At 39.6% G+C, this 26,788-nt stretch overlaps 1 protein-coding gene across 9 annotated transcripts in view; it reads left to right on the forward strand.

Moving 5' to 3' along the window:
* Window positions 1–26,788, forward strand: part of carmil3 (capping protein regulator and myosin 1 linker 3) — a 102,787-nt gene that overhangs the window by 25,235 nt on the left and 50,764 nt on the right. For all 9 annotated transcript variants that reach the window (XM_082514562.1, XM_082514568.1, XM_082514564.1 and 6 more), the window contains 6 exons: window positions 9,176–9,251; window positions 12,499–12,587; window positions 17,071–17,165; window positions 20,998–21,084; window positions 23,415–23,524; window positions 25,003–25,080. In XM_082514562.1, the coding sequence (XP_082370688.1) occupies window positions 9,176–9,251; window positions 12,499–12,587; window positions 17,071–17,165; window positions 20,998–21,084; window positions 23,415–23,524; window positions 25,003–25,080 (535 nt within the window). The remainder of the gene's footprint in view (window positions 1–9,175; window positions 9,252–12,498; window positions 12,588–17,070; window positions 17,166–20,997; window positions 21,085–23,414; window positions 23,525–25,002; window positions 25,081–26,788) is intronic.

The raw sequence follows: 26,788 nt of genomic DNA on the forward strand, positions 1-26,788 counted from the left end.
TTAGAAGTTTGCTAAGATCTTAGATGATGTGGAATGAAACACCTTCAGAGGCAGAATCCACAACTTTAAGATGCCATGTGTGCTCTCCTCTACTTCCCTGCTGGTACCTTTTTTTTGTCTGTGTGTGCGTCTACTTTTTCAGACGTATAGTGTCGGAGCGCAGAACTTGCCCAACTGATACGATCATAAAAGGATTTGACAGCTGACATGCAAAAGCAGAATTCAGACGAGCTTATTTTTGTTTCAAGATTCATTTATTTATTTGTTTTGTCCTTAAAAAGCCCAGAAGTGTATGTATGGTTTCTACTTTCTTGTGTAGCAACAGCACTTCTGACTTAGAAAACATATTCACATTTAAAAACGTAGATCTCATCATAGGAGTGAAACCTTGCTATGGTGGTAAATCAAAAATCCATTCATAGAAACATGATTGCAGCAGAGGCTCATGAATATATTAATGTCTTTCGCATTGAGAGCCCAAATCGCTGCCTTTCTGTTGTTTTTGTTGTTGTTTGTTTGTTTTTTTGTACAATTTCTTCATATTCATTGTGATAAAGTGGGAGCTGCCTGCCCGTACTGTTTTTCAAGATCTTCCTTCAGCATATTGTTCCCATGAGCCCAGCCCGTATCAAATCACGGCTGATAAAGGAAGCGAAGAATATCACAAAAAAAATAAATAAATAAATGCAGGAAATAATCAAGAAAGTCTGTAAAATGGCCACACAAACGATGTAAGAATGGGTTGTTCCGTGATCATGTGCCAGAGGCTATTTGTGGTGCATTACTCTTTCCCTCCCTTCCTTGTCCTTTCACATTTCTATTCCCTCCATCTCCCCCGATTGATCTCATCTACCGTTACCGCGAGCGACAGGGCGATGCTTTTTCTGCTGACTGCTGTCTGTCCAAACACAGACTGTGCTCACTCGTGTTGACTGAAAACGGACACCTTTTTTCAGGGCCCGTCTCGTCCTCGTCATCTTTGCTTCCTGTATTGGCTCCCCATTCGTTCTCCTCGGCTGAGTCGCTGTCACTCTGGGTTCTGTGTGTCTACTGCAAAGTCACAAATAGGTGGAGTGTGTGTGAATTTGGGTAGAGATTCTGTGGTTTCATACAGTTGCTTGTTTGGCGAATGAGAGAGACAGAGAGAGAAAAAACTGTTACGCCTTGCTGACTCAAGAACATGTAGAGGCACCTCTTGGATTGACAGTCCACCCTCTGCGTGCATACACACATGCTAATAAGCGCTTGTCTATGTAGAGTGTCCAGCTGCTTTCCAACTTTCTGACTGGTTTAATTTTTCCTGTTACTAAAGTTGGACTCCATAACAAGCCGGGCCATCTGCCCCACCTGTCACTATTACTGGATCTGAGTTGTGTTTAGAACGGAGTTAAACTGTAACTTTGATTCATTGCAATGCAGCACTTTCATATGCTTTGAATGGAGCTTTCTTCCTGCTGGAGCGGCTGATAGGATTTGCTTTATTTTTGCAGCACTTAGAAGACTTTGAATTTTATTATGGTTCAAATAGTTACTGTCAAGATGTCAGTCAAGATGATGCTAACGCTATCAGACTGTTAGCCTAGATTAACCACTTAGACTCTGTTGAAAGGTTACTTAGCACCTGTAATGCTGATAAATGACCTTATAGAGTATTTTCATTAATATATTGTTTGGCAAGTAGTGGAGAGTCTAAGGAATTTTGATCGTCAGTTTGATGCCCAGCCAAGATTTGGTTATTTTAAAAATCCACATTCAAATAATAGATTTTCATAATTATTTATGTTCTGTTAGCTGCTGCTTGGTTGTTGTGTTTATGGTTTCCCAAACATGTATGTTGCCAACAAGGAAGATGCGGAGTGCCCTCTGATGGGCAAACTATGCGACATCAACTTCAATAAAATGGTTGAAGGGCATTTCTTGTATCTATTGTTTACATTACTTTTGAAATTTTCATGTATTTGACGTTGAAAATGCTTATACTGATAGATCGGTAAATTACCACCAATGTACGATAAATCTGATCGGTCGATCAAGAGTTTTCAATCTTGGTACTTTATTAGTCTTCCTTCATGATAGTGATCAAAGGAGCTTGGAAAGAAAAGCGTCTGGACTTCTTTAAGTTGCTTGAAGACGTTTCACCTCTCATCCGAGAAGCTTCTTCAGTTCTAAGGTCAAATGGTGGAGAGTCCCAGATATAAACCTAGTGGGAGTAACCCCCCACAGAGGGACAAAAGGACCCCCTGATGATCCTCTAATCGCCTGAGCCAAGGTGGGAAACTGGGCGTGGGTCCGAATCAGCCAGAGTTTCGGGTGTGTTTATTGTGAAACCTGGCCCCACCTTATCATGCGAATTCCTGAGGTCAGATGGCCCAGGATGTGAGTGGGCGTTAAGGCGTCTGGGAAGGGATCTCAAAACTGGATTATAGATGGCAGAGAGTTGGTGTCGTAAACCCCCGCCTCTGTTTAAAGATGGCCGCTCACAGTGGACATAGATGGCTTCTTTCACTCCTCTTTCAAACCATCTGTCCTCTCTGTCCAAAATGTGAACATTGGCATCCTCGAAAGAGTGTCCTTTATCCTTAAGATGCAGATGGACTGCTGAGTCTTGTCCTGTGGAGGTGGCTCTTCTGTGTTGTGCCATGCGCTTGTGAAGTGGCTGTTTGGTCTCTCCAATGTAGAGGTCTGAGCATTCCTCGCTGCACTGTACAGCATACACCACATTGTTAAGTTTGTGTTTTGGCGTTTTGTCTTTCGGGTGAACCAGTTTCTGTCTGAGCGTGTTGCTGGGTCTGAAATGTCATGCTTGGAGAAAACTCTCCTGAGTTTCTCTGATACACCGGCTACATAGGGGATGACAATGTTGTTGCGTCTGTCCTTCTTATCCTCCCTCGCTGGTGTCTGGTCTTCTTTTCTGTGCCTCTTTGCTGACTTTAAGAACGCCCATTTAGGATAGCCGCACGTTTTGAGTGCTTCCTTTACATGTGTGTGTTCCTTCTTTTTTCCTTCAGGCTTAGAGGGAACATGTTCTGCCCGGTGGTGTAGGGTCCTAATTACTCGAAGTTTGTGTTCCAAAGGGTGATGGGAGTCAAAGAGGAGGTACTGGTCCGTGTGTGTGGGCTTCCGGTAAACTTCGATGTTGAGTTTGCCGTTCTCTTCAATGTGCACGGCGCAGTCCAGGAAAGGCAAACAGTTGTCCTTTGTGTCTTCCCTGGTGAACTTGATGTTTTTATCCACAGCGTTAATGTGCGCAGTGAAGGATTCCACTTCTTGTGTCTTGATTTTGACCCAGGTGTCGTCCACATATCTGTACCAGTGGCTGGGTACTCTTCCTTTGAAAGAGCCAAGAGCCTTCCTTTCCACTTCCTCCATGTAAAGGTTGGCTACAATAGGTGACACGGGGGAGCCCATGGCACAGCCATGTTTTTGTCTGTAAAAGCCTTCGTTGTACTTGAAATATGTAGTGATGAGGCAGAGGTCTAACAGTGTGCAGATCTGATCGGGTGTGAAGTTGGTCCTGTCCTCCAAGCTGTCTTCTTGCAAGAAAACAATTAAGCATACAGTACTTTGCAAAAGTCTTAAGCTATCCTCTTTTTCTTTATATTTTGCTAAGAATGGGAAATAGTGCAGGAGTTTATTGAAACCTGAACGGCATGAACTCTCTTAGGTAGCTTTCATGTAATTAGTAAGGAGTCTTCAGGAATAGTTCTCCGGGCTTCTTTGGAGGTTGTTTGCCTTTGTTTCTGTTCTCTGTCAAGATGCTTCACTGCTTCAGTAATGTTGAGATTTGGGCTCTGGAGAGACCAATGATAAATGAAGCTGTTGCAGTCAGATTCATTGGTCAGTGTTAAGCAGCTTAACAAACAAAAAATAGTCTTCTGAAAATGGTCAGATTCAAGTGTCAGGTATAAGTGAAAATCTTACGTCTTAAGACAAACTTTTAATTAAACCAGGAAAACTATTTCTTAAGACCAATTTCATGAAATTTCACAAAAAACAAAACAAGACAGGAAATGAGGGGTGATCATGTTTAGAATGATTTACCCAATGCAGACTCAAGGCACAGAATTAAAGAACAGAAAACAAACATTTATTAAGGCCAGGCAGACAGTTCAAAGGCAGGTGAAAACCATAAATCCAAACTGGAGATCCATGAGGGAAAACAGAGGTGTGTAAACAGTAAGATGCAACAAAGCCCTTAGGGTAGACAAAGGCTATAAATACACTCTACATAACTAGGGTAATGGGAAACACTGGGGTACACAGCTGGAACTAATCGGGGAAAACAAGACAAGGGAAGCAAAACTAAATACAGCACACATGAAACAAGACACTATCAAAATAAAACAGGAAGTAACTGAAAATAGGAACATTAACACAGTGAAGGAGACGTAAGAAGACCCGGAGAGTATGGGGGAGGCAGGATAAACTGAAGGAAGAAATGCAATATTAACAAACTATAACCCTGAACAGAAACTAGACAGCAAAACTAATAGCACTCTGTGGCTATAAATAATACATTTATAGTTTAAATAATAAATAATGATACATAATAATATAGTGTAAATAACAAACCCCAACCAGCAAAAGGAATAACACAAAATCTCTGAATAATACATGAAAAGTAAACCAAGAACCAAGATAAAACGAACAACCAACAGAACTAGAAAGTGCAAAATTAAAAAACACTGGCTCTAAAACCCAGGACCATGACACAGCCTGACATGTCTTAAGAAAAATAAGGGCAATTTTCAACTGTGTCTAATTTTTTTCCACTTTCTGCCAATCTATTTTCATTATAAAGAAATGTGACTGTTGTAAATCAAGGAAATGTGCATACACAGCTTCTTAGCTTAATTACCTACTTTGTGTGGTATGCAGGTTGCGGGTACAAAAGAAGGCTGTAAAACTGACAAAAAAATCAGACCTCTGCCTAGATAAAATTAATAGTTTTGGACAAGCAATTCTATGACATGATCCGTTCTTAACAGCCTGCAACACAATGCTTAATGGTCCAGAAATTATGGCTTCCTCCTCTGCAACCCACTGAGTCAAATTGGACCCTTTGGCCTGCTAGTTCTGGCCCACAGTCTGTATGTTTGACATCTATGTGCTCCAATTATATTCTCTAAAGTACACCCAGTAACAAGAACCTAATATTTTCCAACTATGCTTGTGGAAGAACTGTATACAGTTAATTCCACACATTTCTGGGCACTTTGTTTTTTGTAGTTATTTTAGCCATTTACCAGAACATGAAGCTATAGTTATGAGTTATTGAATATGAATATTTGCTTAAAGTGCACATGTTCTCTGTCTTTTAACAGAAATACTGCATGCAGCATTGAAGAGTTATAGACATTTTTCATTTCAGGCACTTAAATGTAATTGGACAAATTACCATAATCATAAATTAAACTGTTATTTTAATGCTTTATTGACAATTCCTTGCAGGTAATAGCTGCTTAAAGTCTGGGACCCGTTGACATCACCAAACTATGGATTTGCGATGCTTGATCAGGCCTTTACTTAAGCTGTCTTCAGTTGTTGTTTGTCCTTGCTTCCTTGTGTTTTTGTTTTTCCTTCATTGTAATCGATGCTTGATTGGGTTAAGATGAGTTGATTGACTGCCCTTTGCATAATTGCCCATCATGACCTTTAAAAACCCTTCTGGGTAGTTCTTGCAGTGTTTGTCTGTCTATACCGTGAATCGCTGTCCAGATAACTTTGCTGCACTTGGCTGAATCCAAGCAGAAGTTTTAACTCTCCTCCTCACAGTTTACTCATCTGTTAACATCATCAGTTAACACTAGTGACCCAGAGCCATGATAGACCACACGTGCCCACGTATCACACTTTCATCATTGTGTTTTCTAGGGATTGTACTATGCCTCCGTTCATGAGCTTTTCCAAGCCCTCTCCATGCTTTTCTCTTTCCTTCAGTCATTTTGCCACAGGCAATCTTTTCATCTGTGCAAAGGAGCCAGTTTCAGAGCTGGTCTGGCTTTTTTAGATGTTTTTTGTCAAACTCTTATCTGGCCTTTCTGTTCCGAAGGTTATTATATTCTGAATGGATTTTTCTTTGCTATGGAAAGGATCCTCCTGTCAAGCACCACTATTATCTTCAGTGGAGTTCAGCCTTTCCTGTGGACAAATACATGTTTATCAGTGAGTGTGTGTATATATGTAAACCTAATTATTATATATTATCCAGTCCTTAAAATCCTCTCTTGCCTTTACCCAAAACTGATTTCGCAGATAGAAGTGTGCAGTCGATAGGGCAGGACTATCTGTAAAAACAATCATCTGATCGAACTTGAACACTCTTTAATTTTGTTTTAATGTATCGAATTTGGCAACAGGACAATAAAAAACAACAACAAAAGTGACAGTAATTGTGATCAAAGCTAAGCAGTGGGAAGAGCAGGCATATTCCTTTAAAGAGACCAGCTCAGCCTTATTGATATTGTACAAGTTGCATAAAACAAATTTCAAGTTGCTGTATTTTCCAATTTACATATCCATATCAAAAATGATAAATAAATAAATAACATAAATAAATAAATCGTGAACAACAATAACTCTTAACCTGCGATGCCTTAAAAAAGCTTCATATAGAATCTGATATTTGAAAAGTCCAACTGTTTAACGTATTTGTGAAAAAGGTCCCACATCATGTTAAATTTCTGTCTGAAGGCCCTTAGCTGTTTCAAAGTAGAGCAGCAACACATACTAACAGCTTCTCTTATCCATTGAATATGTAGGGGAGCTATGGGAGATTTTCGCTTAAGTCGTGTTTTACATTTAGGCAGTAAAGTAGCAAAGGCAGTATAAAAAACACAATCCATCAGAGCATTAGGTTCCACTGGTTTTCCAGTGATATTTGATCAGGATCCAAAATTTCTTCACAGAAGTGCTGCAAAACCGTGCAAGATCAAAACATGAACGTGATTTTCCTGGGACTTGACAACACCTGTCACAAGTTAGGTTTGTCTTTATAAAATTGAGAAATGTTAAACTTCGTAATAAATGTAAGCGGTGCATGCTTTTAAATGGAGTTAATCCAAAAAGATGATTTATGTGCATTATGAAGGGCATGTTTTGAAAGATTTCAGGGAAACCAGATGAAAGGAGGGATTCTGAGAATAAATACAGTATATGAAATCATTCCTTTCTAGTTCAAGTATCGAAAACCTGGACACTAAGGGAATGTTTTGCTCATAAATCTACAGATTTGTAAATATCTAAAGAAATTATGTTTAGGTTATCCAACTTTATCAGACAACTGATGGAAAGGGGCAAACGTTTTATTAATATAGAGATATTTATATGAGGTTGGGCCAAGTTTGAAATGATTCATCTGTTAAATATGGACGAAAGACATGATTTACAGTTACAGGAGCAGATATTGAATATGTTTGGCTATGAAAATTGTGCTTGGATTGCCTCCAGATTCCCAGCCTTATTATACTAAAGACAATAATGTCTTTATTATACTCAGAAGAGGAACTTTTCATGGAGTGAGCTGAGGCTGACAGAGATACCAACTCACGAGAAGCAGCTTCCATTGTAAGCCAAACTGATGACAGCCAAAATGAGTCAGATTGCAATCAGAATTGAGTTATTCTTAAATTATTAGTCCAATAATAAAATTTAATATTTGGTAAACCCATAATTTTTGGTAATCCCAATTTTTTAAAACTGTTTGTAAAAATTGCTGTCTAACCTGTGGTGTGTTTTTATTTCAAATGGAGTCCTTGATAACAGATCACGAAATGCTCAAAATACAGTATTTATGTGCATTTATACTTTATTTTCCTTTTTGGTTAGTGAGGAAGAATAGTCCTGGCAGGCTTAAGACAGCTAAAGTAGAGGGGTTCCTTTGACACCTTTCTCTGTGATTGCTCCAACTGTATCTTGGTAATCCTGTTTTTCACACTTTATTTCCTCTTCACTGGTTAGAAAAGTAGTCTCTGAAATGTTATTGTTAAAGGAAAAAGCTTCGGGGGGTGTCTATTCCTGACCCGTATGCAGGAAAATCGGTCAAGTATCCATGTTGATATCGATGTGCATTTTCCCCAGAGCACTGTAAGAAATGACTGTTGACTGGCCACTCTGCTCTCTTGCCTCTAATTCCTTCTTGCTGCAGATGACTGAAGTTTGAAAGGGATAAAGTTTCATATCCCTGTCCTAAACCTAAAACGATCCAATTAAGGACATAAACTGCAGCAGATTGACCCACTGTGCCACCGCGTCCGCACGTACCAGTACAAATTGACACATAAACACCAACACGCTGCACGACTGAGCTGGATCATAGAGGTCAATTACATGTCCTGCTGTCAAAACATGAATCAGACAGTGCTGATGAATCTTGACGTGTGCATCATCTGCTCGCTTGCACAGACTTGGCCGTGTTTGTCAGAATGGACTGGCCTGACGGCTGTCATGCTAATGAAAAAAGAACACAGCCTGTAGCCATTTTATTCCTCTGAGATAAACTGTAATGTCCTGGTTACTGCAACAGAAACATCCTTGGTCCGATTACACTCTTTCCTCCTCCTTTCCCCCCTTTCACTCTGTGTTTTCCTCCGTATCATCCTTTCTTCGTCTTTCCCTGTGTGTATTCGCTTTCTCTGTGCATCCCTTCTCTCTGTGTTGCTGCTTGTTTGTCAGATGATGTATAGCAGGTGTAGCAGCAGTACGGCCATAGTTGGACCTTGGAGGATTCTAAATAACACCCTCTCTCGCTCTCTCTGTTCTCTCACTTTCTCCCTCCCAAACGCATACACAGGATCATCTGTGGGCTCTATGTCTGGGTGTACAGTAGTGGATGTAGCAGTGTTTGAGGTCTGTAGTTGGGATCAGAGTGTGGCTTTATTGAATAATCCACTGACCCGGCCATCGATCTTTACATCTCTCTCTCCTTTCCTTTTTTTCCATTTCACTCTGCTTCTTCTCCTCAGCAGGACTGCAGTATCAGTCATCTTTTAGAAAGCAGCTCTGCCCGTGCTGTTCTCCCTGTCACAATGATAAACTGCTTTTTACTAAATGCAGAGCATAGAATAAGTTTGGCCTGAGATAATGCAAATTTATAGATCAATGGGATCAAATGGTTTTGAGCAGATGGAGTTTGCTAATTTAAAGTTTTGAATTTTATCTGTCATCTTCTTTCCAGGGACTTGGCAGTGATTGTGGCATCCATTGCCTACAACACCTGGTTCACCAAGCTGTACTGCAAAGACATGCGCATAGTAAATATCTTTTTTTTTTAAATCTCCCTCACTTAAGAATTGTCTCTCCAGATGTAGACAAACAATGTTTGTAAATGTAAACGTTTGCTCTCTTGTGTTGTCTATTGATTTATTATTTTATTAAATCAGCTTGTCTCTTTGGCGTTTTTAGAAAATTATCATTTCTTTGTGTTTCTCAAAACACTTAATAGTTACCATGCTAACACTAAATTGTCGGAGCATTACGGCTACCTTAGTCAGGAGCTTCCTGGAGTGATCTGAGTCCTAAACTCCATCTGCTTCAGGTCCCAAAGTCAAACGAACACTGTGGCGTCACTGAGAGTTAAAAACTGTCTTTCATCTTTAATAAAATGATCAGCGTTGCTCCTTTACCAGGTGTAACAATTAAGTTTAACATCCTGGCATCATGAAAACAGAATCTATTAAATTTAACAGAGTTAGAAGTTAGCAGGAAGTTAGCTCGCTAGTTTGCACCTAAACATGATATACCATGTTCTGACTGAGAGATTTCTGAAAAAATTAAAACGTACAGCTCTGCTATCACTTCCAACATAAATGAAGACAGGAAACTAAACAGTAGTGACATTTGTAGGGTTACTGAAGTTGGACTAGCTGGTATATAACATTGTGTTACGTGATCGCTAGCGACACAGCTATGTTAGCATAACATAAACACTCGATAAAAGTTAACGTGAAGGTTCCCGATGGTTAGGGACAAATACAATCGCGTGGCAGGATGCTGTAAACTATGGGGCGCCGTTTGTAAAGTTAAACATGCTGAAATTAACGGCAACATTTTTCCACATTTAGCTCAAAACCTTACAAAAACATGTTTTTTCGAGTAATTTTTTACAACATTTAGTAAAATATTTGTAACTTTTCATCAAATGTTAAATATTAAATCTAAATGTTAAATCTAAATGTTAAATCTAAATGTTAAATGTTAAATCTAAATATTATATTTAAATCTAAATGTTAAATGTTAAATCTAAATGTTAAAAGTTAAATCTAAATGTTAAATGTTAAATCTAAATGTTAAATGTTAAATCTAAATATTATATTTAAATCTAAATGTTAAATGTTAAATCTAAATGCTAAATGTTAAATGTTTAGGCTAATATGCAAATGTATTGTACGGATCAACGGAAATACCAAAATAAAAGCTTCCCGAAAACCTCCGGTGCAAAATCGTGTCTGTTCTCTTCCTCGCTTCTCCCCGCCATGTGCTGCTTCACTTCTTGCCTACGAGCATGTCCAGCGATTTTGCTGGACATGTGCTGCAGCGATTGTGAAGTGGAGACTGCAGCTGCTAAGAGTGCACTACTGCTAAACCTTTGGATGGCCGACAAAATGGATCTTCCGATGTTTTCAGCTAAATCGCCGGACGTGCTTTCTCATGGTCGGGTTATGGCTGAATTCCAGTGGAATGACGGTCCCGCCATAATAGACGTTCCAGCCATGTGTTCCAGCCCTAAACCTAACCTTATCTAACTATAACCTTATTCCTAACCTTTACTAGCAGTTAAATGACGTAAAATAGTGTTTTCCAAAGCGATTTTTAGAAAATGAACGAACGTGTAGATTGAGTCCAAACGGTTCTCATGTGCTCTCCTTTTTCTGTTGCCGTAATTTAGGAACGTGTTGGGTACCCGAAAGCATAAAATGTTGACAATTTGTCACCTAGCGAAAATTATTATGCTTTGGGAGTGAGAACGTGTCTGACCACTACCGGCACACTTTTGCACCGAAGGTTTTCGGAAAGCTTTTATTTTGGTATTTCCGCTGATCCGTGCAATAAATTTGCATGTTAGCCTAAACATTTAGATTTAACATTTAACATTTAGCATTTAGATTTAACATTTAGATTTAGATTTAAATATAATATTTAGATTTAACATTTAACATTTAGATTTAAATATAATATTTAGATTTAACATTTAGATTTAACATTTAAGGGTGATCGTGGCTCAAGAGTTGGGAGTTCGCCTTGTAATCGGAAGGTTGCCGGTTCGAGCCCCGGCTTGGACAGTCTCGGTCGTTGTGTCCTTGGGCAAGACACTTCACCCGTTGCCTACTGGTGGTGGTCAGAGGGCCCGGTGGCGCCAGTGTCCGGCAGCCTCGCCTCTGTCAGTGCGCCCCAGGGTGGCTGTGGCTACAATGTAGCTTGCCATCACCAGTGTGTGAATGTGTGTGTGAATGGGTGGATGACTGGATATGTAAAGCGCTTTGGGGTCCTTAGGGACTAGTAAAGCGCTATATAAATACAGGCCATTTAACCTTTAGATTGAATATTTAACATTTAGATTTAACATTCAAAATTCTGTTTTAAATATGAAAAGTTACAAATATTTTACTAAATGTTGTAAAAAATGACTTGTTTTGAGCTAAATGTGGAAAAATGTTGCCGTTAATTTCAGCATGTTTCACTTTACAAACGGCGCCCCATAGTAAACCGACCAAACGTCAGTTAGGAGAACAACTGAGATAATCCATCCACAATACGAGGTTAGTCATTAATATACTGCAACAACATGGGAATAGAGTGGCTGTGAGAGAATTAAACATTAATGAATCAATGGTAGGGAAGTGGAGGAAGTAAGAAGAATGAGCTGAGTAAAGTTTGACTTATCTGACTGTTTTGTTTCGCTTAATGCGCCTTATAATGCGATGTGTCTTATGGTCCAAAGAATATGGTAATTTATTGAAACTTTATCATAGAGTTAACTCTTATTTTTAGTCTCAACAAAAATGAAATGGTAATTATACTCATTATAATTAAGACACTGATTGATTTTGTGCCTATTCGAAGGCATTGTGTGTAAAACCAAAGATAAGATATGATTTGAAGTTCATTTAAAGATTTTTTTCTAACATCAGTCTATAGGCTTCCTCTTTAAAAGCAGATACAGGGCAGATACAGCACCTTATTTCCATTGTGCACTGGGTGGATTTACAGCTTGTTTTTTTTGTTTTTTTGAAAAAATAAATGAGTAGATCCTGGTTTTGGATCATTAGACAAAAAGTAATTTGTAGAATAGAGCATCAAGGGTTTTAGGAAACTATCATGGGCTTTTTTTTCTATTTATGTACTTAATCTTTTATAGGCACAACAATAAAATAGATGCAAAAAATAAATAAATAAGTTGTAGATTATTTTGTTACAGCCCTGCTTGTAGTTCACTTTTTCTGGCCTCCACTGCGGCTCGACACCACCACGTTCCACATGTGCTGTGTGTTTTTTCTGCAGGGGTCAGAGGTGGTGGACCAGGTTCTACACACAATCAGCAAGTCCAACAGTCTGGAGGAGCTCACTCTGGAGAATGCGGGACTCAAATCGTAGGTTTCCTATTTCCTGACATCATCATCAGCCCTACCCTCGCCTCTCTTAATCTAATTTCCTCTCCTTTTCTTCTCCTTGCCCCTTCACCTCTTCTCTTTTATCCTTTTGCACTCTCCAATCTTTTCTCACTCTTTCTCCTCCTTTGTCTCCTCTCTTTTCACTTACACAAGTCTTGTCTCACCTCTCCACCTAAGCTCACCTCACCTCTCCACTTCTCCTCCCCTCCCCTGCTGTCTCTCGCCTCTCTTAACCTCCACTCTTTCATCCAATAAAGCTCAAATAAAGCCTCCCCACCTATCTGCTTGTAGCAGGTGTATTGTGTCTCCATTGAAATAGATGTGAAATTTTGGGCTTCATCTGGCAAGACATTCCACCTTCTATGTATGGCTTGTATCATTTAGCAGAGCAGTTTTCTTATTTAGTATTAATTGAGATGAATTGGCTGCCCGAGGGCACGATGATTTACTGCAGCATATTGATGGAGTTTTTATACTTCCCCTGTGTTAAATCACTTCCAATAGAAAGGGTCATTTTTGTTGGAGGTGCTCTACAAGCACTATGCCAAAAGCTCTTACCTTCAACAAGAGAATAATAGACTTCAATACAATACAATATGTTAAGATACTCAAATAGTATATGATTTAAGGCGCCTATACTGACAAATATAGTTTCTGATGTGGAATTTCAACACAGATTTCCGGCACAAATATAAAATGTCACTTTTCACTTGATTGTTTACTTCAAACATTAAAGGAGATCGAGTAATCCTGACTACATGAATGCTTGGAGATTTGCCTTGAAATAAATAGCAATTCTGCCCAAATAAAACTTTGGGAACAACATTGAATGTAAATGTTTTTTGTCTATTTTACCTTTTAGATCTTTGGGAACTCTACCTGTGAGATATATGTTTTGGTAACTGGTAAATCTTCTGGTGAAATTGTTGTGTCTACAATCAGAAATTAAGAGATGTACCTGCGAGCGGGATTTATAACAATACAGCTAATTTGGGACCCAGTCAAACTCCAGAAGTCAAACTAACTTGGAAACTTGCCTTGCTTTCAGGGCTGTAGGAGACATCTTGTTCCAAGTGGTTAAACTTCCACTAATGAATATGTGTGTGTATATATATATATATATATATATATATATATATATATATATATATATATATATATATATATATATATATATATATATATATATATTAGGATGTTCCTGTGGGGTTTATAAATCTGCTACTGTATAATTAATTTGTTCTGCCATTGTGTACATATTGTTCTGTGGATGAGCAATATGTGCAGAAGTGTTGGGAAGCAGTGGACATTGATAAACATTAGCTTTCATTCTGAGTGGTGTTTGTAGCCGACAGACAAAAGTAAGTCAATTATTTACAGTCCTTGTTTCTCTCCAGAGGGAAATGTTTGACTCTTTACAAGTTAGATGGAGCAAGTTTACTAGCTAACTTTGCTTGGCTGTAATCTGTTCATCAGAGTTTTGTTCAAACTAGCCTTGGTCAGCTGAGAATAAGCTACCAATTGGCTAAAAGACAGAATAAGTTGTACTAGTGCATCTCAAAAATAGAAAATCTTGAAATTTTCTTGAAATTTTCTGTTTTTTTAAAAGATCAACTTATATAAATTCCATAATCTTTAGATGTAAACTGACTATTACACTGAACAAAAATATAAACGCAACACTTTTGTTTTTGCTCCCATTCCCCATGGGATGGACGTAGAGACCTAAAATTCATTCCAGATACACAATATAACCATCCCTCCCAAACAGTGGTCACAAATCAGTCCAAATGTGTGGTAGTGGGCACATCTGCTATATTGAGATAATCCATCCCACCTCACAGGTGTGCCACATCAGGATGCTGATCTGACATCATGAGTAGTGCACAGGTGTACCTCAGACTGCCCACAACAAAAGGCCACCCTGGAATGTGCAGTTTTTTGCGCTATTGGGGGTCTGGGGACCCAGAACCGGTCAGTATCTGGTGTGACCACCATTTGCCTCATGCAGTGCAACACATCGTCGCATGGAGTCTATCAGATTGTCAATTGTGGCCTGTGGAATGTTGGTCCACTCCACTTCAATGGCTGTGCGAGGTTGTTGGATATTCGTGGGAACTGGTACACGCTGTCGTATACGCCGGTCAAGCACATCCCGAACATGCTCAATGGGTGACATGTCCGGTGAGTATGCTGGCCATGCAAGAACTGGGACATTCTCAGCTGCCATCTGCCCTGAACAATGTGAACCATGATTCATCCGTGAAGCGCACACCTCTCCAACGTGCCAGACGCCATCGAATGTGAGCATTTGCCCACACAAGTCTGTTACGGCGACGAGCTGGAGTCAGGTCAAGACCCCGATGAGGACGACGGGCATGCAGTTGAGCGTCCCTGAGACGGTTTCTGACAGTTTGTGCAGAAATTGTTTGGTTGTGCAAACCAATTGTTCCAGCAGCTGTCTGGGTGGCTGGTCTCAGACGATCTTGGAGGTGAACCTGCTGGATGTGGAGGTCCTGGGCTGGTGTGGTTACACGAGGTCTGCGGTTGTGAGGCTGGTTGGATGTGCTGCCATATTCTCTGAAACGCCTGTGGAGACGGCTTATGGTTGAGAAATGAACATTCAATGCACGGGCGACAGATCTGGTTGACATTCCTGCTGTCAGCATGCCAATTGCACGCTCCCTCATTGCTTGTGGCATCTGTGGCATTTTGCTGTGAGACAAAACTGCACATTCCAGGGTGGCCTTTTGTTGTGGGCAGTCTGAGGTACACCTGTGCACTACTCATGATGTCAGATCAGCATCCTGATGTGGCACACCTGTGAGGTGGGATGGATTATCTCAATATAGCAGATGTGCCCACTACCACACATTTGGACTGATTTGTGACCACTGTTTGGGAGGGATGGTTATATTGTGTATCTGGAATGAATTTTAGGTCTCTACGTCCATCCCATGGGGAATGGGAGCAAAAACAAAAGTGTTGCGTTTATATTTTTGTTCAGTGTACAAGCATTTTTGTTTTAATTTTGAGCTCAATATTTATGAAAATCAGAAATCCAGTATCACATATTATAACAATATTTGTTATAAAAGATGATTTAAATATAGAAATGTCCAGCTTGATGTGTGATTGGGGCTCTTTTACCAGCAATTACTGTATCAGTTCTGTGCGACATGGAGGCCATCAGCTTGTGCCACTGCTGAGGCGTTATTGAAGACCAGCTTGCTTTGCTAGCCGGTGCTTCTCATCTTCTTCTTAATAATACCCCAATAGATTCCCTGTGGGATTTAGGTCAGGAGGGTTGTCTGGCCAATCGAGCACAGCAGTATCACAGTCAGCAAATCATTTGGTAGTAGTTATGGCACTGTGGTCAGGCAGGTCCAGTCCTGCTGGAAAAGGAAATCAGCATCTCCATAAAGCTGATGGAGATGCTGGATGGAAGCATAAAGTGTCCTGAAGGCTTTTGGTAGACCAGTGAACCAATCTTCAGCAACTCCAGCAGATGACGTGGCACTCCATATTGTCAGACTTTACAAACTTGTGGCTCTCCACTCTTCCTCTTTCTCAAAACTCTAGAAAATTAATTTTCAATAGAAATGAAACCTTTTTTTCATCTGAAGAGAAGACTTTGGACCACTGAGCACGAGCCGAGTTTTTCTCCTTATCCCAGGTAAGATGCTTCTGACATTGCCTCTGGTTCAGGAGTGAAACGATATGAGGACTACGACAGATTTGTAGCTCCTTTCTTAAAGACGTCTGTGGGCGGTGACTTTTGATGCTCTGACAGCAGCCGCAGTTCACTTGCAGCACGGCTCTCCTGTGTTCTCGCCTTTTCTTGACAGTTCTCTCAAGACTGTTTGTGCACTTTTTCCTGCCACACTTTTCCCTCCCAGTCAACTTTCCATGCATACTGTTCGACACAGACCTCTGCACACAGACAGCCTTTTCAGCATTGAGCTTTCATGGCCTACTCTCCTGAAGGATGTTGATGATCTGGAAAACTATCAAGTCAGCAGTCTTCCCCATGATTGCAGCTAAGTGTGCTGAGCTAAACCAAAAGATGCATGTTTATATGTTTTGAACCATTTTTTATTTAAGCTTGAAATGACATATTCTAATAATTTGAGATGCTGGACTTCTGAATTTGATTAACTATGAGACCCAATTGTCAAAATGAAAACAAAAATGGCCTGAAATGCGATGAATTTGAAATATTAGAAAGTTTACCTGATTTAATTACATTACATTTTTTGAAGCATGTGCAAAAGCAATGCTAGCTTAATTTAAAAAAATCTAAAGTACCTTTATCAATTAATTGGTACGTTTAAGCAAAACACTGGAATTATTGTAAAGTGCTTTGAGGTAAGACAGGAGATTTGTTTCGTCAGTATCTGAGATCGGTATTGAATTTTCAATTTTGCAGAAATAAAACTTTTCTTTTTAATGTTGTCCACAGGGATTTTCCACAGAAGATGGCATCTGCGTTATCAGAGAACCCAGCCTCTGTGATTCACTCTCTCAACCTGGCTCATAACACACTAGACAACCAAGGTACCAACCTGGACTCTTATGAACTCTTCTTCCCTCCTCCCGCTGTCTCTCTCAGGGCAACTTTGATAGTTTTTTGGGGGGTGGGGGGGGTTTCTGCCCCATGTTATTACTTCACAGCTTTTGTTTGCTTTCAAAGAATTCAGAATCAATCCCTGTCCTCACAGAACCTTTTATTTTCTTTTATGTCTGTTTTTTCTCATTTTTTTCTTTCATATATTTCAAGCTGTAGGTTTTGATTGGTCTTTCACTGTGGAGAAATCCTTTATTTTTCTGGTCTCACCGCTCACCACACAATCCGAACCTCTTAGACCTTTCTGCACACACACACACACACACACAGACACACACACTTTGCCACTTTGTGATCTGTCTCTGCAAGTGAAAAATAAACACGCACAATTCTATGGCGTTATTTTGGTGCCACTATTCTGAGCGCACATAAAAAAATTGCAGGTGCAAGTGTTGCATTTTGAGGAGAAATTTATTTTGAGCAAAAAAAAGCCAAATTTGAGTGAACAAAATTTATTGCTGCGTGCAAAAAATTTATTTCAGTGTTTGCTATTATCCACACACACACACACAATAGCAGCCCCTCTCGCTCAGTTTTTGCACTTGCGCTCGCTCGCATTGTGTTGCTCGCGCTCTCAACATTTCTGCCCGTGCGCGCTCAACTCTTTCTGTACACCGTTATATTTGTGCCACAAAACCATCCAATCACAGACTTGGATGCAAAAAAAATCTGATTGGCTGTTTTGGTCTTGGAGACCAGCCAATAAATTCTAACAACAGCTTATCAAGCTTGAACGTGCTGCTGTTGTTTAGCGCGACACCTGCTGATTTCCTCTTTCTGGCGCAAAGTGGGCGATAAACAAACAAGAGAGACGATCAGCTGATCATTGATCAGTTTCATGATTGAAGTAGCAACAGGAGAGGGAGGGGAGAGGTTGAGAGAAGAAGGGGCAGCTTGTGTCTTTTTCATTGTACCTGAAGTCCGGGATTCCTTTTCCCCTCAATACGGATGTATTGTAATTGGTCCAGCCCAGAGTTGATCATGACCAACTGGCTAATCCACCACCTTTCATTGTTTATACTGTTACAAAGACAAACAAAGACAAACAAACAAACATAAAAAGGAAAAATCACCATCGGCCCACCGGGCAAATGCGGTCAGCTGGTGGGTAACAGGCATCTCCGAAAACGTTAGAACACTTATGCAAATATGTGATGTCTTGATGAATCAAGCAGATATTTGAAGGTTACACAGCACCATTTTCACATGAAAATATCTTAAAAGTTTATTTTGTGACCCAGAAAGAGTAATATTTTAAACTCCGCCACTCTGTGTTCCTCCGCCACTGCCTCGTTTGAGTTTTGGACGAAATGGATTCTGGGATATTGCATTTCGTCATTTCGAGCTGATTGGAGACCAAAACAGCCAATCAGATTTTTTTGCATCCAAGTCTGTGATTGGCTGGTTTTGTGGCACAAATATAACGGTGTACAGAAAGAGTTGAGCGCGCACGGGCAGAAATGTTGAAAGCGCAAGCAACACATTGCGAGCGAGCGCAAGTGCAAAAACTGAGCGAGAGGGGCTGCTATTGTGTGTGTGTGTGTGTGTGTGTGTGTGTGTGTGTGTGTGTGTGTGGATAATAGCAAACACTGAAATACATTTTTTTGAACGCAAAATTCATTTGCACGCAGCAATGAATTTTGTTCATTTGAGCAAAGAAATTTGGCTTTTCTTTGCTCAAAATAAATTTCTCCTCAAAATGCAACACTTGCACCTGCAATTTTTTTTTATGTGCGCACAGAATAGTGGCACAAAAATAACACCATACAATTCAGGCAGCCTGAAGTGTGTGTGCAGAGTCAGACCTTATATGCATGCAAACGCCACTTATTAGCTCATTTCTGTCCTCACGTCTGACACTTGTCACTTCTACTCACCTCACAAGTGACAAGTGTCGGGGGGGCGGGCCACATACTTACTTTATTGTGATTGGAGCTGTAAAATGACTGCAACCTTATCACAATAATGCACATCTTTACAGCAAAGGATGACCTTCAGTCTGTGTGTGCGGTTGCCTAAAGTAAAACTACTCTAAATACAAATAAACAAAAAAAAAAAAAAGGATGCGAGGGAGACACGAACTAGGAGACAACTTTTGGCATTTCAATGAATTCCATTTTTAATAAAAGCAAAGCCTTTCATATTATCTCCATGGCTGCAGTATATTTAATGAAACTGCTGAGCTGAAACTCTTTTGTACAAGGTGCTCATGTGGATTAGTCACTGCAATATGTTTAAAAATTAAGGCTGTAAATTATGTCAGTTGGGTTTTTATTTATTATTTATTTTTAGAATTACAAGGACATGGTTTGGAGAGTACATACATAAGGGAGTCTAATGTTACATGGCCAAACTATATATAAGCTCTGTGAGGGCATATAGATGCAGGGATGTACTGTAAGCAAGCCTTTTAAGATTTATGCCCCTACTGAAAAAATGATTCAAAGAAAGCATGAAATACCAACACTGAGATTGAAACTGTGGAGAGGAATGTGAAGAATGTGCTCCTTTTGAAATCGATGCCAGCAACAGTGAAATCTTTACCAATGTGATGTACTTTTTGTAAAATAGGACTGTGTGAGCATTATTGAAAGTCTGACCTGAGCAGAATGCAGTGGTGCTGAAATGAGTAAGAATGTTCCCGGTCCACATGACCATCTTGATGTGTCACTTTCTCTGGGTTCAAACATTGTTGGAAACATTTGCGATTTGCAGTAGAAGCAGGAGTTTTGCAGACATGCGACTGATATTTTATTTACATCTTCTCATGCAAATGGAAAATATGATGATGAATGGTTTAGCCGATTTTGAAGCTTAAATATGCAAAAAAAAAAAAAACCTCAACTTTAGTGTTAATCTCCAGGTACGTACCTTTCTTTCTCTCATTTTAAGAGCAATTTCCTGTTAATATACCCAAAATTTGTGATGGTGTTCTCTCATTTTCCCAATATGAATATTTGAAATACTAATATTCATCTAAAGCAGCCAGCATTGTTAATAACTTGTAATATTTCTCAATTTTGCTGGTTTTAAGTTAAAGGGTCTAAATTAAATAATGCATATTTTGCAAATTGTAGATTTAGGCCTGCAAATCTGCTGTCAGAGACTGGACATTCAGATATTTGAGTGACTTCAAGGATTCATTCTTCTCAGAGTCCATAGTTACAGAGTCATAGTACCAGATATTTACCATAACAATAACCCATCTCAAGTAGTTTTCTATGTAATTTCCTTCTAACACGGCCTCTAAACAAGTTATACTAAAAGATATGTGAAAACACCCCTACCTTCATTCATTGAAATATTTTTTTCCAGGTGGTCAGTGTGCAGGTGATCACATGCCACATGGCCAGTGTGCAGCAGCCCAGTTTGAATCCCACTTGCAGCCCTTCACTGCTCCACTATCATATCCAATCTAAACCGGTCACATGTGAGACATTTGGTGAACTGACATGGAATGACCAAAATGTTATTTAATATAGGCTAACATTTCAGATCAATTGCTTTGTATTTTCTCATTTAACCTGCAAAAAATATGTATCAGTTCTCCATCACCATTTTCCAGAGCCCAACATAGTATCTACAAGTTGCTTAACCATTTCATAATTCACTGTTAATGAGCAAGTCTGTTGGCATTTTTGTGATTTGTCACTGAACTGCTCATTTAATGTCTTTGGTGTAGATAGATCAATATATGTTCTCTTATGTTTAAGTGATGACTTGACTTTCCTCTCTGTCTTCCCCCACCCCTCCTCCTACCAGGAGTTTCCAACCTTATTCAACAGGTGTGTCGCCTTAACAAGGGCCTGCGTCTCCTCAACCTCTCCAAGACTTCACTTTCCTCAAAGGGTAAGTGTGCAGCGATTAGACACAGCAGCCCCTAGTGGCTGACTGTGTGACAAACACAGATTTTTATCATTGTGAGTTCATATTACATTACACAAAGCAGTACAAAACACTGTGTCTTGCTCAAAGACAGCTTGGAAATTGTCTGTAAAAGCTAGCTGTAAGCCAGGTTCACAATGGTGGCCTGCTGCTCTAAATGCAGTTGCATTTGAACGGACAATTGCTCAAACAGAAATGCAGACCAGTAAATGTCCCACGTGAATCAATCCAACAAATAATAATCAGGTCAAAACTGAAAGTGGTCGATTATTTATATAAAAAAAGTATTCTCCATGAAATCCTGTGTATTAGCAGAGTGTCCCAGTTTTAATGCTTTTATCCCAAACAATATATTAAACAGTATTAAAGCAGATTCAAAAGGATAATGTTAATACAGATGTAATTCCATATGCTTTTAGCTTATTCTTTGATGATTATTGCAAATTACAAGTAATTCCTGATCTTAAATGGCATTATGGGTAATGATTATCTGATTTAGCTGATATAATGGGCGTTTCTGTCATTACAGAGAGCAGTATTATTATACTACTTGAAAAACACACAATGTTGTAACAACAATAAAATTTTAAAAAATGAATTAAATTAATAAAAACCAAAAGTACTACAAAAAAGCTAATGGCCAAACAGGCTAATCTTTACAAGCTAATGTGACGTCAGGGTTAAAGCTAGCTGGTGAGATACAGCTACAGCTTTCCTGAGGGATTAAACTAACCCGACCCATTTCAATGAAAAAGATCTATCTTGTTGATCCAAGATTCAATTTGTTATCAAGTAGTGAAATGCCAGGAAAGCAAGGAAATCAAACTCTGGCTAAAGCTAACTAGCTAACTAGCATAGTTGGGATGTAACAGTCATTTGAGATCGATTAATGAGACTTGTTATCTTGGTTTTGCCTGTAAGTCTTATTTTTAAATGTGCTAAATGATTAATATGTTTATTGTAGTCACTGTACTTGCTTGACAATACATGTATACTCATATAAATATATTTTCTGTTCTTTAGCTTGCAAGTTCTCCCCCCTCTCAAATCTTCTGCTTGTGCATTTACTGCTCTGCTCATTTTCAATGCAGAATAGGCAAGGAGATCCCTAATTTAACGGTATAGCTAAATGCAAACTTCATGCTACAGACAGTGACCTTGACTGCTTTTGTATGTTATGAATGGGAAGACCACACTAGGTGCCGTTTTAAAAGCCACTGGGTTGAAACAGTGATTTGGGAGAATGAAACGATCATGCTGACCTTGAATGTTGGGTGTTGGTAGGTGGGTTTGACTTTGCAGGGGCTGAGCACTTTTTGTTGAATATTTATAGATCTCTCTCGCTCCCCCTCCTTCCTTCTGTCTCTAAAACACCTATGCCAAGCAAAGCCCGTATGCACACTTATGCTATAAACACATGCTTACGTCACCTCTCAGATGTTAATCAGACATGCAAATAAGCTGATGCATCCCAGGAACTCTCACACCATTACTTCTATAGACACTTGACAATGTCACACAGACTAGTTGGCCTCTAAAAGTCTGTGCTTGCAGCAGAATCAAGCAGCTGATAGATGGATTGAGGCAGAGTGTGGGGTGGATTAGACACTCTGCCCCCTCTTCCCCTCATTTCCCTCCTAATCGCTACAAATTAGGGATGAACAGCTTACTGCCTTGCCAGCTTCAGATAGGCACATGCAATGGCTGTCTTGTTCCACCCTCCTCTCTAGTGCTAAAAACACTTCCTGTTGGTTGTTATCAGTGATATATTTTAGATTCAATACAGCACAGAGAAATGGTAGTTGTAGGCTTTGCATTTGTTTGGCTCTCATAGATGTTTCACCAGTGCTGTTGCTGTGTCTGTATTTAAGCTGTAACCTGACATGGGGTGCTGTGTGCTGCAGAATGAGGATTTTAATGAGGGCTTCCATCAGGCCTGTGGCTGTAATTGTGTAGTGATCTGATTTATACATACTTTTGTTTGGCTTTCAGGGCGCACTTGGAAACTGGGATAGTGGGTAAAAGGTGGCTGGCTTCCTCTGAAAGCTCTTTTTGTACAAGCCTGCCATGCACTGACAAGTCTCTGCTCAATTAGTTTTTATTTTTTTGCCACAGATTGTTTTGTTTTTCTTCACCTCTTCAGCTTTTTTATTCCTCAGTTGATGATATGTCATGTCCAGAGCATTAAATTGGCCCCCTGAAAAAAAAAAGATTATAAGTGATTAAATTAAACTACTGTATCCCTTCTCTTTTAATCCTTTATCAACACCCCCCCCCCCCCCCCCCCCCCCCAGGTGTGGTTTCATTGTCCCAGGCACTGTGCTCAGCTGACGACTATTCCAATTCTCTGCTGCATCTGGACCTTAGCAAAAACCCTGGGGTCTTATCTGGAGAGGACGCTACAGTAAGGCACAAAAATTGTTGCATTGTGTGTTCCCATTCAAATATATTAATGCACGCTTACTGTAATAAATCTTGAGTGGAGGAGGGGGGGGGGAGGAATCTTGTAATATTATAATAAAGATTTTTTACACTTGCCCATCAGGAAAGAGTCAATGTATCATTGCATGGAAAATTCTCAGGCCTCTGTTACTTACACTGTTTACAATATCTTAATTCTGATAAACTGGAAAATCATCATTTTTTTAGTGCTGCTGTTATGCCACCTTAGGATGGAAATGTAAAAGAAAAAAACATGTGTACATAAATATTGATTCTGACTTTCTTTGACGGAGTTGACCAGGTTCAGTCAGTTTGCGCAGTGAAAAAACATTTTTCAGCCCAGCTGCAGATTCTGAAGGCCTTATGGTCTCTTATCAGACCACAGGGGCTTCTTCCAGCCTACTTCAGAGTCTCCCATGTGCCTCCTGGCAAACTGTAGCTGAGATGCCTGCGCTTCCCCATAAAACTGTGGAAGATGAAGCGCCTAGCAAGTTGCTACTGCCTCCACAATCTCTTCAGGCTTTCAGGCTGAGCCTCTGAAGCTCAGCACTCCTTCGTTGTTGCCTTAGCTGCTTAGTCAGTCTTTTCTTTTTTTAAATCCATACCCTGACTTGTGTGTTTAGGTCACAGTTTAGCTGAGTTGCTTAGAGGGTTTTTCCAGGTATTGCAGATGCAAATCTCAGATTTTACAAATATTAATAGTAGTATTTATACTAATACACATAAACAAGTGAAACATGCTTATATATAATTAAGACATTTTATGTCTATAATATAATATGTAATATAGGTTTATACTCAAGTTTAGATCACTTTACTGATTAATTTTGACATTGTGATCTAGTGAAAATCAGTCATTTTCTCTATATCCAATCAGTTCAATTCAGCTTTATTTATACAGTGCCAAATCACAAGGCGCTTTATATTGTAAGGTAGCTCCTACAATAATACATACAGAGAAAAAAACAACAATCGTATATCCCCCTATGAGGCAAGCACTTTGGCGACAGCGGAAAGGAAAAACTCCCTTTTAACAGGAAGAAACCTCAGACAGAGCCAGGCTCAGGGAGGGTCGGCTATCTGCCGCGATCGATTGGGATGAGAGATCGGTGTCAAAATGCAGGATACTGTTCAGAACAGGACTGATTTATCAATATATCAGCAGCTGTTTGTACTGGCATTTATAACAGTTGATAAATGAAAATCTAAAAAGAAAAGGATATCAGAATATCAGACTTAAATCACTAAACATCAGCATTGGTCTTGGTCTTAAAAATCCTACATTGACTGGGTTCTAATGATGTTAACTAATTCCCATGTGAGAGTGTATCAATTAATCCAATGACCACTGCCCTTGACTGTGCAGATGTTTACTTGTGTACATCCTTAACTCAGAAATATTAACACTATCTTAAAGTCTCTCTCCTTCTTCCCATGCAGAACCTGTACCTCTTCCTGGCCCAGCCTAACTGCCTGGTCCACTTGGACCTGTCTGGGACAGACTGCACTGTGGACTCGGTTTGTACTCGCTGTCTTTGTTACAGTCGATATCCACCCATCACTATCTGATCTCATCACTAGAATGGGATTCAAGCCAAGAAACCGAAAGGCCTAGCGGTCTGAATATGAAACGCCTACCACACAAAACCTCACTTTATTCCATATCTCATAGAGATTCTCTCTGCATAATGCTTTAGGTGAAAGTGGGAGCTCTTAGAAGGGCCAATAATGAAGACGTATAACCTTTGTGATTTATACAAATTATGTCTTTTACGGAAAGCACACAGAAGCATTTGTTGCAAGCTTTTGTTCGCATCTTTGTTGTTGTGAGTATGTCTAAATTTAGTATGTTTATGAGCCAGTGTGACAAATGGCATCTTGCTGTGGTAGCAGATATGCTAACAGTGGAAAGGATGACGGAGCTTTCTCTCAGGGAGAGAGTTCATTGGCCACACTTGAACATGTCTGTCCCTGCAGATTACTGCTGCGATGGCAGTTGGTTTGCTGCAAATATGCGATACTGTGTGGTTAAAAATGCTGAAAGTTACAACTGTACTCACGTTTTTAACGTCTGTGTCTCCTTAGAAGATGTAGGGGTTTGTGAAAAGGTCACATTTTATTGTTCATTCTCAGTCATTGCTGCTTTGTCAGTGCTGTGTTGCTGCTGATGCCACAGAACGCCATAGGGACAGGCAAGGTTGGGTAGAACAGACATAAATATTCTTTTTTTATCGTTTCCACCACGGCAGTGAGGTTAAAGGTCAGAGTCGGCTACAGATCTAAGATCTAAGCACTGCCATTGTTCAGCGGTTCAGAAGGACAAGATCTACAGTAAATGCTCCATTTTCTGTACTGACTACTACAAATACAGTACACCAGAACTTTCAGCTACTTTATACTTGTATCCACCATAACAGGCAACAGAATTTTATCCTTATTACCAAACTACTTCATCTTAAACTCAGTTTAGTTTAGCATAGTTTGGAGATTGTTTTTCATATAAAAATTATGATCAACCTGCTGTTCAGTGAAAAAAATATATTTAAATTTTTTTTTGATTTAAATGTTTTGAAATATTTTCATAACTTGATTTGATCTGGGCTGAATCCCGTAGAGCTTTACCACGGCAGGTGGAGTTGCATTTAAAGCTGCATTTAAATGTGTTTCTGCACTGCTAACCATCACGAGTGAAACCCAGCGGATTGTTTTGGACTTGGAGTAGATAAATATTGAACAACATGCTGTTTTGCACGCTGTGTGTAGACTCCTGCTTTTGAAGGCTTCAGTGAAAGTAAACAGGTCTATGTTAGCGAAGCACTGGCTTTTGCATTAGCATTGCATGCCAGCTAGTTACAGTTACGGCATTTGACATTTTGTTTCACTGAGGCATTAATCTCGTGCTAATATATCCTAAACTATTATAATATATAATATACTGCATTTACATGGTTTTGCTACCAAGCAGATCCATCACAGCTGGTGCAGTAGCATGAATTCTAAGGTGTAGGTTACAATGTACAGCTGCACCTTAGACTTTATGTAGTACTGTAAGTCAAGCTTAGTGTAGGAACCTTTCTTACTTTGTGTTGTTTAAAGAAACAGACACATTTTTTTGAGTAGAATGACAAATAAAAGAATAACCAATGGTTACTGTTTACGAACACCACATGACAGGTGCTGCAGTTTTACATTAAAAAAATACATTCTTAAGCTTTCGTGGGAAGGT

The sequence above is a fragment of the Aulonocara stuartgranti genome (genome assembly GCF_965226115.1).
Source record: "Aulonocara stuartgranti genome assembly, chromosome: 18".
NCBI lineage: Eukaryota > Metazoa > Chordata > Actinopteri > Cichliformes > Cichlidae > Aulonocara > Aulonocara stuartgranti.